General features: G+C 49.2%; 1 protein-coding gene across 3 annotated transcripts; it reads right to left on the bottom strand.

The window, feature by feature from the left end:
• On the bottom strand, nt 1-14,026 carry SLC25A33 (solute carrier family 25 member 33). Of its 3 annotated transcripts, none has more exons than XR_013776784.1 (7): nt 13,837-14,020; nt 8,021-8,200; nt 5,717-5,794; nt 4,558-4,658; nt 3,708-3,774; nt 1,806-2,675; nt 1-628 (listed from the first exon to the last, which is right to left on the bottom strand). XR_013776784.1 is itself a non-coding variant. In XM_079326292.1 (7 exons), the coding sequence occupies exons 1-7, from the start codon at nt 13,884-13,886 to the stop codon at nt 367-369; spliced, it is 960 nt and encodes a 319-aa protein (XP_079182418.1). In that variant the 5' UTR covers nt 13,887-14,026; the 3' UTR covers nt 1-366. The 3 variants fall into 3 exon arrangements, 1 of the variants encoding a protein (XP_079182418.1); XR_013776785.1 differs by having other exon boundaries at nt 1,846-2,675; XM_079326292.1 differs by having other exon boundaries at nt 1-569; nt 2,395-2,675; nt 13,837-14,026.
• Between the last annotated feature and the right edge of the window lie 874 nt (nt 14,027-14,900).

Raw genomic sequence — 14,900 nt, 5'->3', positions numbered from 1 at the left:
TCCAAGCCAGTTCTCCTGTTTTAATACAGTTTTAATGAACATCAGTCCAAGAGATCACTTGATAGTATGAGGTACATTCCTTGACCACATATGGCTGTGCTTAAGGGGAAGGACAAACATATAATTAAATTAAATACTGTAATTTAATTTAGTAGCATTTAATTAACAAGTTAAAAAAATTATAATTAACTATTAACATTAATGACTTGAGACCTTTTAGAAAGCATGAGTCCAAAAGGAAATATCCACAGATGGTCACAGACTCGTAGTGTTTCCACCAGCACCGCCACCTGCAACAGTCTCTTAAAGGACTTTTTGTTCAACGAAGAAATTGGTCTTCAGTCTGTAACAGGGATCCTGGCTCTGCTACTTGGCGTGGTCCTCCAAGAGATAGACAATCAGCTCGTAGGTGGACAAGACGATGGCTGTGTTTGGTATCTGCCTGATGAGCTGGGCAAAGAGTCCTCTGTAGAAGGCCAGGTATCCCTCCTCCCGTGCCACCAGGCGGGCTGTCTGCAGGAACGCCCTGTACTTGGTGCCCTCCTCCCGCAGCCGCGTCCGGATCACCTCTGCAAGGCAGAGCCAGGGTCAGGCAGGGGCCAGACAGCACAGCCAGGAACATGGGCACCTCCTGTGCCAAGGGCCAGCACAGCCAGGGCCATGGGCACCTCCTGTGCCAAGGGCCAGCACAGCCAGGGACACGGGCACCTCCTGTGCCAAGGGCCAGCACAGCCAGGAACATGGGCACCTCCTGTGCCAAGGGCCAGCACAGCCAGGGCCATGGGCACCTCCTGTGCCAAGGGCCAGCACAGCCAGGGCCATGGGCACCTCCTGTGCCAAGGGCCAGCACAGCCAGGGACACGGGCACCTCCTGTGCCAAGGGCCAGCACAGCCAGGAACATGGGCACCTCCTGTGCCAAGGGCCAGCCAGCCAGGAACATGGGCACCTCCTGTGCCAAGGGCCAGCATAGCCAGCCAGGGACATGGGCACCTCCTGTGCCAAGGGCCAGACAGCACAGCCAGGGACATGGGCACCTCCTGTGCCAAGGGCCAGCACAGCCAGGAACATGGGCACCTCCTGTGCCAAGGGCCAGCATAGCCAACCAGGGACATGGGCACCTCCTGTGCCAAGGGCCAGCACAGCCAGGGCCATGGGCACCTCCTGTGCCAAAGGCCAGCACAGCCAGGGACATGGGCACCTCCTGTGCCAAGGGCCAGCCAGCACAGCCAGGAACATGGGCACCTCCTGTGCCAAAGGCCAGCACAGCCAGGGCCATGGGCACCTCCTGTGCCAAGGGCCAGCACAGCCAGGGCCATGGGCACCTCCTGTGCCAAGGGCCAGCCAGCACAGCCAGGAACATGGGCACCTCCTGTGCCAAAGGCCAGCACAGCCAGGGCCATGGGCACCTCCTGTGCCAAGGGCCAGCACAGCCAGGGCCATGGGCACCTCCTGTGCCAAGGGCCAGCACAGCCAGGGACATGGGCACCTCCTGTGCCAAGGGCCAGCACAGCCAGGGCCATGGGCACCTCCTGTGCCAAGGGCCAGACAGCACAGCCAGGGCCATGGGCACCTCCTGTGCCAAGGGCCAGCACAGCCAGGGACATGGGCACCTCCTGTGCCAAGGGCCAGCACAGCCAGGGACATGGGCACCTCCTGTGCCAAGGGCCAGCCTGCACAGCCAGGGCCATGGGCACCTCCTGTGCCAAGGGCCAGACAGCACAGCCAGGGACACGGGCACCTCCTGTGCCAAGGGCCAGCACAGCCAGGAACACAGGCACCTCCTGTGCCAAGGGCCAGCCTGCACAGCCAGGGACACGGGCACCTCCTGTGCCAAGGGCCAGCACAGCCAGGGCCATGGGCACCTCCTGTGCCAAGGGCCAGCCTGCACAGCCAGCCAGGATCCCCAGGCACCAGCAGCAGCTACAGAGCAGTTCTCTTTCATGTGGAATAAATGCATGATTTGCTCATTGAAGGTAACACAGATCTAAATGCTTTACTGATGCTCACATAATCAATATTGCTCCTTCTACACAGCCATACCATTCACATCTATCCTAAAATACTAACACTGTTCAGTCCCCAAGTGCTCCCCACACCCTGATCCCAGAATCCCAGAGGCCCTGGGTACTTTCCAGCTGTGGCTGCTAGTGAGAACAGAAACATTAGGCCATCAGCTTTTCGGTGGCTTTTGAGTTGTTTCTAAACCAGCAAATCCCAATCACAAGTCTAACTAGGAATTGTGGGACCAGTACTGAAAATGCCAGTGCGGAAGCCAAAGCGAAGTGCACTTGGCCCTTTGAACAACTCAGGGTTTTACAGCCCTAGACCCATCATTTGTCTTGGATTCAGGCAGCAGCAGCTGTACTACACTCAGGAATGAAGGGTTAACATACCGTGAGGATAAGCAATGCAGGAGGCACAGCCCTTGGAAACAGCAGCAGCAACCATCAGTGCAAAGAAGCTTGTGGAGGTTCTCTCGGTCCCGCTGGCAGAAGGGGGCAGCTGCACTTCCTTTAAGTACTTCTTTAAACTTTCATAAATAGCAAAGCAGATAATGGTCTCAGAAATGCCTGCATAGGAGGCAGTCAGGCCCCTATAGAAACCACGGATACCTTCTGTCTGGTAAACATATCTAGCACACTGCAAAGCATTCATTGGTTTGGAGCCCCTCACTCTAGAACACAAACAGAACAGAGCATATCATCAGCCAAGAAAAATAATTAATATTAAAAAAAACCCTTATGGCTTTCAGTACTTTTTATAACTATAGGAACTATTTTTTAAGTTTTACTCCAAAATTCTCCTAGGGAAGCTGCACAGAGCAGGACTATGATGCTAAGAGTGCACACTTGGCTTTGCTACTTCACTAATATATACTCATAATCCCCTCAGCTGAAGCTCAATCTGGTCTGTCACAGTTCACACCAAGGCCTTAAAAGACAATAAGCACTGAAGGGACACTGCTTTGTGTCAAACTGGTGATTCCATTTAAAGCCATCTTCAGCAGGCCCAGAGACAGAAGTGTGCTGCATGAGAAATACTTCTTCATTTTAAAAGGCAGCACTCAGTTCAGAGGTGCCACCCTGCAAAGTGCTGGAATTAAGTCTTATAAATTATTTATAAAGTTGTCGTGCCTTATAAGATCCTTTTCATCTGACCTAGCATGTCCTTGCAGGAAGGAATTTCCATTCTAAGCAGCCATGTTATTAGCAGAGCCCTTTATTGCTTTGATATCCACCAGTGACTGTGAAGCACTCAAGTAGAAGAAATTGCTGTGAGATTCCCTCTGCCTTCTGCATGTGTGGTGAAGGAGGCAAAAGAACATTAAACCACTGCAGCAGATTCTCAATACATTTATCCTCATCATCAACCCCAGAACTACAGAAGACTCTGCAAGCAGCAGAGAGAAAAATAATGCTGTGTTAAACTCAAGGTTTTCAGTGAAACCAGAGGCTGAACCTAACCCAGCACTCAAGGCAACTCCCACATCCTTTTCAATAGTTTCTGTGCATCAAATTAAGAAAGACACACAGAACCTGAACCTTCAGTCTGACCACACAGAAACAGCCTGAAAGGTGGAACTGACAGGGCAAAACTGGGCAAGATCCATCCAAGTACAAAGAGCCATGAGTGAAACCACAAGGGTTCAGTTTTCCAGAGCTCCTGCAGCCCCCCAGTGGCTCCATTCCCCCTCCCAGTCACTTACTTCCTTTCCAGCTGCATTCTTGTTTTCACCATCCATATAGGGTTCATCAGGGAATTTGTGATAAAGGCTGAAAAAACAAGAGCAGAAGTGCAGCTGAACCCAGGCCACTGTACTGCCAGGAACCCTGCACCCTGTGAGTGACACTTCTGCCACCAGCTCTGGCCTGGGGTGTCAAAAGCCACACAGCTTCCAACTTCATGGTAAAATTCAGGAGCCATCAATCCATGGATTCTTCCTGTTTGCACCTACTCCAGTATGTGTGTCCTGCTCCTAAAGGCTGCTGCAGACAAGATCCCTTCCTCACTGACTGGTTTTGGAATTCCAGCTCCAAGGAAACCCGTGGGGACACAAACTGAACTGCACTGGTGCTCCCCAGGGCTGCAGGTGGTGCCATTGAGCTGCTCATTAACAGAACCCACCCCTAATTAAGGGCTTACTTTGGGAACGATTATTTTTAGTGACCACTCTGGTGACTGATGATTGAACTAGGGGAGCTCTTCTGCAGTATTTTTCCTACAAGAACAAACTATTTTTCCCAGCCTGGCAGGAAAAATACAACATCCTGAAACAATTTGGCAAAAGCAGCATCAGAAGTTTAATGGTGTTTACTAATATTTTTTCCTTGCATTAAGAGACATGACCAGAGCATTGCAGTTGGAAAAAAACATCCTAAATTAATAAACAACAGTCTAGAAATATTTCTGTGCTGAACAGAAAAACAGTTCCTCTGTAGGCAAGGCCAGCTAGGAGGTAGCAAACTCCTGGTTCTTGGCATGTACCACCTCAGATTAAGTGCACATTTTCAGCACCTTCACACACTGGCCTCTGTTCTTGGATTACAAACACTCACCTGCAGAACCTGCAGAACAGATGTGCACAATGTTGCTGTTGGGCACAAACATGCTGTTAAACTGCTCTTTGGCTTTGGAGTAGCATGCAAAATAGACAGCCCTGTGGGGGAAAAAAAGAAGAAAAGCAAAGCAATGTAATACAGACAATGTCAAACTAGACAATTACTGTTCTTTGCCCAGCCCCCTGAAAAAAGAAACTCTCTCTGAAGAGCCTCCACATGACCATCTGCATGGACACAGGGGTTGTGTTTTCTTTCTTCCCTTGCACTACAGTGCCACAGTTTGATTTACACCCGCAGGGCAGGAATATTTGCTGTGGGGGTGCTGCAGACAGCAGGGGTGAGTTGCAGGGAAAAGCAGAGTCCTGGATTCAGAGCCCTGCTGCAAAGGTTACCTGCACAGAAACAGGATCCCCTGCTTCTGGGGGCACATCCCACCCCCTGGGCAAAGGCCAGAGAGGCACTTCACCTCTCTCCAGGCTCCTTTCTAACTGGAAAACTGGTTCTAACTGGTTCAGACAGAGAACACCTGCCAACATCCAAGCTGCTAATGAGTTTTATCATTTCCTAGCCAGAGGTCTCCTGCCAGGAACAGGGACAGGCACAGGGAGAGACCATTGCTCTGAGACTTCCAAATGCAAACCAACTTTATTGCTGCTGCAAGAGGGACACACTCCCCTTTTGGGTTGTGGCAGCAGTGAGACTCCTTCCCTTCAGCTGCAGCTTTTCACTTGAGAGGAACTGAGGCAAGCAAGGCCCAGAGGGCAACTCCTCTCCCCTGGCACTCCCACTCCCTGCTAGGGAGGCACTGCTGTGCTCAAGGCAAGCAGGACATTACAATAATGCAATTATTAACCCTACAGACCTTCCTGCACTGCTTTCTCTTCCTTTTCAAGCACAGAAGTGGCTCTTGCAATGACTGGAACTTAAGCACACTTGGCATTTAAGTGCCTTATTTACTCTGCACCTTCCAGTGTCACAGCAGTGTAAAGCAGATTTTTATCAGTATTTCTCAGTGTGTACACTGAGCAGAATACAGACATAAATCTCAGTTTACAGATGGGATAACTTCATGGCCTATTATTTTGAATCACAAATCCACTGTAACATTTGTGTTGGCACCTTAAACATGGCTTTTAGCAACAGTTTAACTATTTACCTTGATGGTGCAACTCCAACCAAGTTTGGACCCAGCCCTCGGAAGAGTGACCTTGGTCCTTCTTTTTCCAGAATTGACCTTAAAATAAAAAACAAACAGGGAGGGGAAAGATAGTATTTGATTTAAAAGTTAGTTTCTTGTTCTGTCAGGCAGAGAGCCAAAAGAACTACACAAAAGCACAGAGTATGACATGTGAAACTGTTAGATTTTAATCTACATGATATACTTCAAAATAAGTGGAATTATAAACTGAGTAAAAACCACTGTACCATAAAATTCAGTGCTCTACAGGCAAATGGGTGTCAAATGGCATGAGGTTATAATTTCCATTCTTTGAAAGCTGTCAGGAAATGAATTAAAGTTTCATGGAGAGCCCAGTGATAGTTGACTCTGATGAACAAAGAATATTTTTAGTGTTCTCTGTATCTAAGCAATTCAGAAGTGTTGCTTCCCACAGAGTCCTGTACAGAGACCTGGAAAAAGAAATCCTTTTTCCTTTCTCAATTACCTGGGGATGTGCTTTTCCCCCAAGAAATCTGCACGTGGCAGTGACACCAGGACAGTGTGAGTGCAGAGTCAGACCCAGCTCTGCAAACTGAGCTCACCATGAGCAGAAGTGCAGGAAATCCTGGGTGGCTCTGTGGGAGCTGCTGCACCCACTGAGGCTGCCAGGCTCAGTGTGCTCTGCAGGTCACTGGCACTGCTCACAGGCTCCCTGATTCTAGCCCAGCCTCAGCACACAGGAGCTCCTGAAACACTTCTGCTTTCTGCAGCAGAGATGAACTTTCTGTCCAAACTCCAGGGCTGAGTGTTTCCAAGGAGACAGATCCACCAACTACTTGTTCTTTGTCACTTAACAGTCACGACTGCAGCTTCCAGCTGGGCTAACTCATCAGAATCTTAAATGGATTAGACAAAAGCAGCCTGTCCTTCTGGAGTGCTTTCTGTCAGCAGCAGGCTTTACCTGCCCTCAGGGTACCTGTTTTCCTTCTATTTACACAAGTCAAGGCCTCTCATACTTGACTCCTTTAACTCTTACACAGAATTTAACTGGTAGGGCTCCAATGGCTCCTTCCTTTGCCAAACAATTTTTCCAAACCAGGAGGTCCAAGTCATGTCCAGTTTGGCAATGACCAGGACTGAGAAAGGGATGAAAGAGTAAAAGCAAGGGACTGAATCTCACTTCTTTCTGACATCTGCATTTTCTCAGGTCATAATCAATAGCATTATCTGCTCTCCATAGATGCTGCCTGCAAGGGAATGGCAGCAGAAATACTCTGCTCTCACTTCTCAAGCATCTAAAGTCATGAGGTGGAAAACTTGGCAAAACACACAGCTAAGCAAGACCCCAGTCACCAAACTTAATGAGCTTAATAAATATATTAAAAGGCTGACCCATTTTAAACCATTTCTTCTCTCCCTAAATAAAAAAAAAAAGACAACCTCAGAAAAAGATGGGCCCAGAGGATGAATTAAGATATTTCTGCCACACAAGTTTTCACTTTCTATTGTTACAGCTGCCTAAAGTCCCATGCTGCAAGGTGAAAAGACAGCAAAGAAAAGGGCATTAAAATCAAAGCAACTGGCACTGCCTCATGCACTCAGTCACGAATTGCTCTAGACTCACCTCTGAGTAGACAAAGAAATGTTTGGCAGGGGAAAGCAGGCTGTTTACAATACAGAAACTCAAGTCCCAGAATGACTCCAGCCAGAGAGCTCTGCAGAGAATTTGAATTAGCACTCCAGTGTTATATAACTGTGCAGCTTCTCCCCAGGCAGTCTGCCAGGCGTGCTGGCCTTACATAAAATCATTCAGCTTGCTCTGCTGCTCGGTATTTTCCTTGGCACTCCTGCCACCTGATCTCAGCAGGACCTCTGCATCACCCTGGGGTGCCCAAGCAGCCAAACAAACTCACTCCTTCTGCAGGGGGTCTGACCATGAGCCCATGGTGCTTTGGTATTAAAATACAGTGGCTGAGACTGTCACAGTTGCTGGAAGAACTATTGAGCAGCTGTTAGATAATTTCACATTTCCTCTTCTTTGTGAACACACATGTGAAAGGGAGCAGCTGGAGCATCAAACACTGCAGCATGAACCACTCATGGCTTTTCACAGAGCCTAGGACAGCTACAGACAGGACTGAGGCACAACAACAATCAGCAAAGACAACAGCTAACAGCACAGGAGAGCTCAGTAAGGCAGTGACAGAGGGTACAAGCCCCAGCACCCCCCAGGACATTTCATTTCAGTGAAGTGAGAGTGGGATCAGTGCAGAAGGGTGAATGGCAGGGAGCAGCACTCACTTGAGAACACTGAAGAGGCCGGGGGACACAGACGTTGGCCTGACCATCCCCTCCCCACTGAGGGTGCCCAGCTGCACCTGGGGGTAGTACACAGTCCTGAAGGCCAGCTTGGAGGACTGGAGCCTTGTCTTTATCACCTCCAGGGGACACGTGAAGATGGCTCCAACCGTTCCTCCACACCTGCAGAGAACAGTTCAAACAGAGGACAGACACTGTGACAAACTGCTGCACAGATTGCAGAACCACAGCACAGAAATTCAGTCTGAACACTCATCTGCAGTCATTCCACACCGTGGATGAGTCTTGAGGAGCTGGCACTGGCAAGGCTGTTCCCAGGCCCTGGGAGAGGGGCTGGCCATGGCACAGATGAGACTGGCACTGGTTCACACAAAGGTGAGACCAACACCCACAAACATCCCTGCCTGGCCACGGGGTCAGGGCACACTGACTCCCCTGGGATCCTGCCTGGCAAAACTTCCATGGCATCCATGGCCCAGAGGCTGCTGTCCCCAGACAGACACGGCCTTGGATGGATTTTTCTTGTGGGAAGCAGGAAGCTGCCAGATGAGAACGAGCCACTGGGGATTAGGACACTACAGAAGGAGAAAAATAAATAATTCTTCACCATTTCAGGACTTATGATTAAAGAACTATCTTCAGAAGCAGCAAATACCAAAACTACACTGAGCTAGGCACTCTTAAAAACAACGGATGGCAACTTTTTTAGGAGAAGGAAACAGCAAGGATGAGAAGGAGGACTGGCAAACAGAATAACAGGGCAGAAATTCCTAAAAAACAGCCCTCCCGTGCTCTGATAACAGAGGGACAAAAATGAAATATTATACACACATGACCCTATAACAGGCCTATATTCATCTTAATACAGTCAGGCTGAGCCTCCAGAAAAGCACATTGGGCCAAGAATATAAAGTGTATGAGTCCTAATTTTCATTTTTATCAGTGATCTGGAAAGTGACTGGTCGAAATATTTCTCTCTCTGCTGCTGCTCCTCTTAGGTAATTGAATGTTCCTTCTGGCAAACTTCATGATTAAACATAGTGCTGGGGTTGGCTAAAAGGTACTATATCTACATTTTATCACTCATACACACTGGGATTTAGGAAGACTTAACTAAATATTTCAGGTTTCTTGCAAGGGTATTTACTGCAGCTGAACTGTCTAAGAAATATTTTCTTTGTTTGCACAAGTGTCAAAGCATGTGATTGCTTCAGAAACCTGTGATTAAGATTTTCCTTAGAAAACACCAGGGGTCAACAACTAAACCCTCTTTGATGTTCATGTGAAATTGCAATTTTAGTAGCTTTCCATGAAAGGGAGATGAATTTTAAGAAATAACCGTTCCCTTTTTCTTGTGTATAAAAACCCACACTGCTTGCTAAAGAACACTGCATGCACTAATTTGGGAGCAGAGATCCACAGAAGAACATTAACAAAGGTATTAGTGGGTATTTTCTAAAGCCCCTTCCAGACATAACCACCTTACTAGGAGAATCTTTTTTTAAACACAAGGGAAAGGGCAATAAAAGAACAGCAAAAAGATCCAAGCTGCAGGTGCAGACCAGCCCATGAATGCAGCTTATTTTGCCTGCTGAACCAGGCCATTTTCCATGAACAGAAACCTTCTCTGCCAAATCCCCAAAGTCCCCCCAGGTGCATGAACAGCGTGGCCACCCAGGCTGTGCAGGCACAGCAATCAAGGTTCTCTAAGCCCAGAAGAACAGGGAACACAAACTCCTCACCACAGCTCCCAGGCTCTGCAAGATCCTGTCCAAGCATGGCCCCAAACTGTGCTTTTCAAATGCAAATGCTTCCACCAGAAAAGAAACTGCTTTCATGGAGACTGGGAATACGATTTACCAGCACTGCCGAGTCCTTGCTGAAAGGGACAGAAGCCTAAACTGGGGACAGTCCTCACAGCCAGTGACAGACCCTGTAGGGACTTTGTCCCTCTGAGAGCAGAGGCTGCTGAGGGCTGGCTGAAGGCACAGAGCTGACCATGAGCTGCTCCCAGCAGCTGAAATGGTGTCCCTGGCTGTGGAACAGCAGCACTGAGCAGCCTCTGACCTGTGTGAGCCCTCTGGGGGTCCACAAGCTCAGCAGCAAACAGCTTCAGCCCATCCTTCTCTCACACTGCCCACATCCTCTGAAGGGACTTTTCAAGGGCAAGGGGCCCTCAGGAATGGCTTCTCCAGCAAAACCCTTCCTGTTCCCACAGCTCAGACATTACCTGGAACAGGAAGAGTTCTGAGGGTCCCCCACTGCTGCCTTTCCAGCTGTGTCTATGCAATACACACACACAAATCTGCAATTAACTCCTGATAATCAACAGAGCAGCTGCAGCTCTGGGGGAACTTCATGAAGGTGATTTGATTGCCTCAATTCCCAATTCATTAATCTACCAATGCTCCACTACTGTGTTTTCAGTCTTCAGTCCCCACTTATTTCACATTAAATCAATACTTTGACAGTAACAATTCATAAATTCAGAGCACTGAAATTTTATTTTCTATTTCTGAACTACCAGCTGCTCAGTCTAGTGACTCCTAGCCCCACAGTTTTTTTAGCCTCTCTGGCACATTCTCTCCCACATCAGCTGTCTTCTTGCCTTCCTAGCCCACTCCTTACCTTTCAGCCCCTTAGTCTGATAATCCAGTTAATTTATGCAGCCTTTAATATTTAAGTACTTCTGCTAATGCATTTGTAATCCTCTGATACCCAGCATGATGAGTTACTATCTGCAACACCAGTCTTGACAGCTCAGAGTTTATGTTGTCAGTAGAACATTTATGAAAAAAACCAACATTATCTAACAGCAATTCTCAGAGTGTCACTGGGGTGCACACATTATGTCCCAAACAGAAACACTCTGGAGATAGTTCAAGTAAGGACTTGGATGTATTGGGCAGCTCTTCCAGATGAGATGATTTTCCTTCACATGGGAATTCTACACATCATCCCCTGGGAAGATGCCTGGAAAAATACACACTGTGCACAAAAGAAACACTTTGTATTCCTAGGGTGTTCCAAATGCCAAATCAGGGAAAAAAGGAGAAACAACCTCAGCTACATAAACAGCCACAGACCCTGAAACATTCAGGGATACGAAGCAAGATAAATCTCATTTTGGAAAATCGTGAGCTGCAAAAAAAGGCTAAACCTCCAAGCCCTCACAGTGTGAGTCAGGGTTTTCTTGCTGCATCAGTGCAGAACAGCTGCAGAGATGTTAAAGCAGTGTTCACTGCACAAGGGACAGGGAGCCCATGGAAACAAAACACCATGGCTGAGTATTTTCAACAGGTCAAACATGGTGATACGTGAGATACATAATGTACCCTCTGTAAACTAAAGAAAAGTCATTTACTTCCATAAAGAGAACATTGTTTAAAAAATATGCAGAGCACAAATCAGAATTCAATTCCCATTTTTGTCTTGCTGCCAGCTTTCTATCCTTACAGAGTCCACCCTGAAGTATCAATGACCTGCACTTGAAATAAACTCTCAGCACCCACTAACACAATTGATAGATGCCAAGAATCTTAATTAGGACTTACTTCATCAGTCCTAGATTTAATCACTGAGCAATACTCTTAATACAAATATCAAGCCAATGCTGAATGTTAAAGAAGTCCAGCAGAACAAAGATCTTCCAGTAGAGTTCCACTGGCTTCACCAAGATCACAAAGATGATGGAGCAGCCTGGTTAGAGCAATCACAGCTTATAACCAGCCTGACACATTTTGCTGTGTATTTGAAATTCTGTTCATTTTCTAAAGCATGCCACATGCTCCAGCACGACATGCACAGCAGAAACAGCAAAGCCAGTTCTACCTCTGATATTTCATTCCTGCATTGTGCACACTGAACAAAACAAGCATCTGCCTTCTCAGATGCCAAAGGAAACCAGTATCAGAACAATACAGCCTGTTCCTGATGCTTTAATGTCATTAACCGTCCATTCAATTCCCACCTAATGATGTTGTTATCAGGTGTTATTCCTGGAAGCATTTCCTGTGTTCCCTGAGCTGCCACACTGTGACTGAGGTAGGGAATGCACAGGAACCTGAGCTGGGAGCAGGGTGAGAGCCAATCCCAGCCCAAGTCCCTGTCCTGGAGCACACACACCTGCTTCTCTCCACTTTACTCATGGAAACATTCCCCAAACCGTGTCAGCATCAGCACGTTGCCTAATGCTGCCACTTCTTAGGAAATCTCTGTGGCAAGCAGCATTCCTCCCGCTGGAAACACAGCACGGAGCAACCTCTGCTGCAGCAGCTCTTCCCAAACAAAAACCAGCAGCGAGAGCAGCAGGGAGACAGGAACCAGCCTTGTAAACACCCTCGTGTGTGTTGTGCAACTCGGGCATCACCGTCCTGCTGCTCCTGAAACCTTCAGCCCGAGCCCTGCAACCACCAAAGCTCCAACAGGACTCGGGCTTATTGTCTAAGGGAAACCTGAAAAGGAACTGAAGGGCCAACTCACCGTCTGCCTGAATAACCTGGTTAATAGGAAACCATCCCCTTCAGCAACTGCAGAGCCTTTGCAACATCCAACTGCGTTTCATCAGCCTCCGAGGTGCTAAACATTCTATTCTGGCCACTAAGATTACCTAAGGCTGGCCTGCCTGCTTTGTGCAAACACAAAAACGCGAATTACTTTTTACTCTGACACCACAGCCCATCCCCACCTTCCCAGAAAACCACCACAATACCAACAATGCCTCTACCAGCACTCTCTCAAGCGAGTGGGTTCCTTTTACCTTCTCTGCAAAAGCCCCTTTACAACTGCACAAAGCACCGGGATCCTGCAGGAGGATCCAACAAACCGCTGAGGAAGATGCTGACCTGCCAGCACTAGATTAAAACACGGAGGAGTTTAAAAGTCTCACTTATTTATAGTCTGAGGAGTTAGATGAGGACACCGGGAGCTGCGGGTGGGCGCTGTTACTGTCCAAACAAATTCCATGAGAACACCCAGGCCCAGCTTGTGCCCCAGGATTGCTGTGACGGCCAGAGGGGACAGAGGACTCAGTGCAGGGCACTCAGGCCAGCAGAAGGGCAGTGTCTCCAAAAACTTGTTTGGTTTAATACAGTATTAAATAAACCTACTGCTCCAGAGGAAAATGAAGTATCCTGCTAAGAAGAACCAAGTCTATCAGCTTTAAACTCACAACAGGTTTCGTGTTGGCTTCCTAGCTACTGTCACTGACAAGCACTGAGGAATATTCTATTACTTAATTTAAGCTGTTAAAAAATTAAAATAAAATATTTCTGACAAGGCCAAAAGACGGATTATTAAAACTTAACTTACACCATAAAATTATCTTCCTGGACTGCTATTAAAATAGCTGAACTAAGTTAATTTTCGAAGGGTTTCTGGCTGGCGGTTTGTGAGTTAGGGCTGTTACTTTTCAGACAACAAACACAACAGTTTACAATAAGAGCCGGGCAGTAGTGGCGTGCCATGCCCGGCCACTGACCCACCGGTACCGGGACCTTCCCGAACCCTCCTTCCCCGCTGCCGTCCCCTTTCTGCAGCATTCGGTGTAACCCCGGGGCCGGGGCAGCCACAGCCCGGGGCTCGGCCCCGAGCACCGCCGCATGTCGCGACAGCGCGACAGCGCGACAGCGACAGCGCCCCGGGCCCGCGGGCACAGCGGGGTCCCGGTCCCGGTCCGTGTCCCGGTCCGTGTCGGTCCCGCGGGCACGGCGGGGTCCCGGTCCCGGCCCCGGTCCCGGTCCGTGTCGGTCCCGCGGGCACGGCGGGGTCCCGGCCCGGCCCCGGTGCCCCGCACTCACCCCCCGGCGAAGAGGTGCAGCAGGGTGTTCTCCTGCGGGCCGCCCGCCATGGCGGTGAGGGCGGTGAGGATGGTGAGGATGAGGAGGGTGATGCGGTGCCGGTGCCGGTGCCGGTGTCACCGCCGGGCCCCGCGCCGAACGGGCCGCGCGCGCGTGACGCCGCCGGGGGCGTGGCCGGCGGCAGCGCGTGACGTCACGGCAGACGGAGACCACGCCCTTCCCGTGACATCACGGGACAGCCAAATTCGGTGTCGGGGTTGTTGTCCGTGAATTATTTGTTTGATCCATTTACACCTCAGTGCGAGGTGCCATCGGTGTGCGTGCGGCGGGGTGACGGCACAGCCGCGAGATTTATGAATATCCAGATTTTAACCTTAAAATAGTGAAGAAAACGGTAAAATCTACAAAAAAACCTCGAGGTCTGCGTGTTTTTCATGCGCGTGGGTTTTCTTTTGCCCTTGACAACACGCTTGAACAGCTTCCTAGCTTAAATTCAGATCCAGATGTGAACTTCCCTCCTGCTTTAATGGCACAAATAAAATCCCCAGTCCTAAACCTGCCGGGACCTGCAATCTGACATTCGGGTGTGTACATTCCCTCCATTTAACCTGCAGCCTGTTCAGAGGGACGCAGAGGTTAAACCCAGGAGATGAGCAATGCCTGGGTCCCCAGTGAGGTCAGTGCTGTCTGAGTGCACTGTCCTGGACCCTCAGTGTCCAAAGAACCTTTTACAATTTCATGTTTCTGTTGGAGGTGATGGTGCTGGACCTGAGATCCAGCCTGTGTCCTGGCTGTGTCCAGCTTGTCCTGGCTCTGTCCCGTCTGTCCTGGCTCAATCCTGGCTCTGTCCTGGCTCTGTCCTGGCTGTGTCCAGTCTGTCCAGTCTGTCCAGTCTGTCCAGTCTGTCCTGGCTCTGTCCTGGCTGTGTCCAGCCTGTCCTGGCTGTGTCCTGGCTCTATCCTGGCTGTGTCCTGGCTGTGTCCTGGCTGTGTCCAGCCTGTCCTGGCTGTGTCCAGCCTGTCCTGCTGCTGGGCACAGCCCCAGGCCGGGCAGTCCTGGCCCAG

The sequence above is a fragment of the Erithacus rubecula genome (assembly GCF_903797595.1).
Source record: "Erithacus rubecula genome assembly, chromosome: 24".
NCBI lineage: Eukaryota > Metazoa > Chordata > Aves > Passeriformes > Muscicapidae > Erithacus > Erithacus rubecula.
The sequence above is the reverse complement of the archived record's forward strand: the minus strand, read 5'-3'. Positions and strand labels throughout refer to the sequence as shown.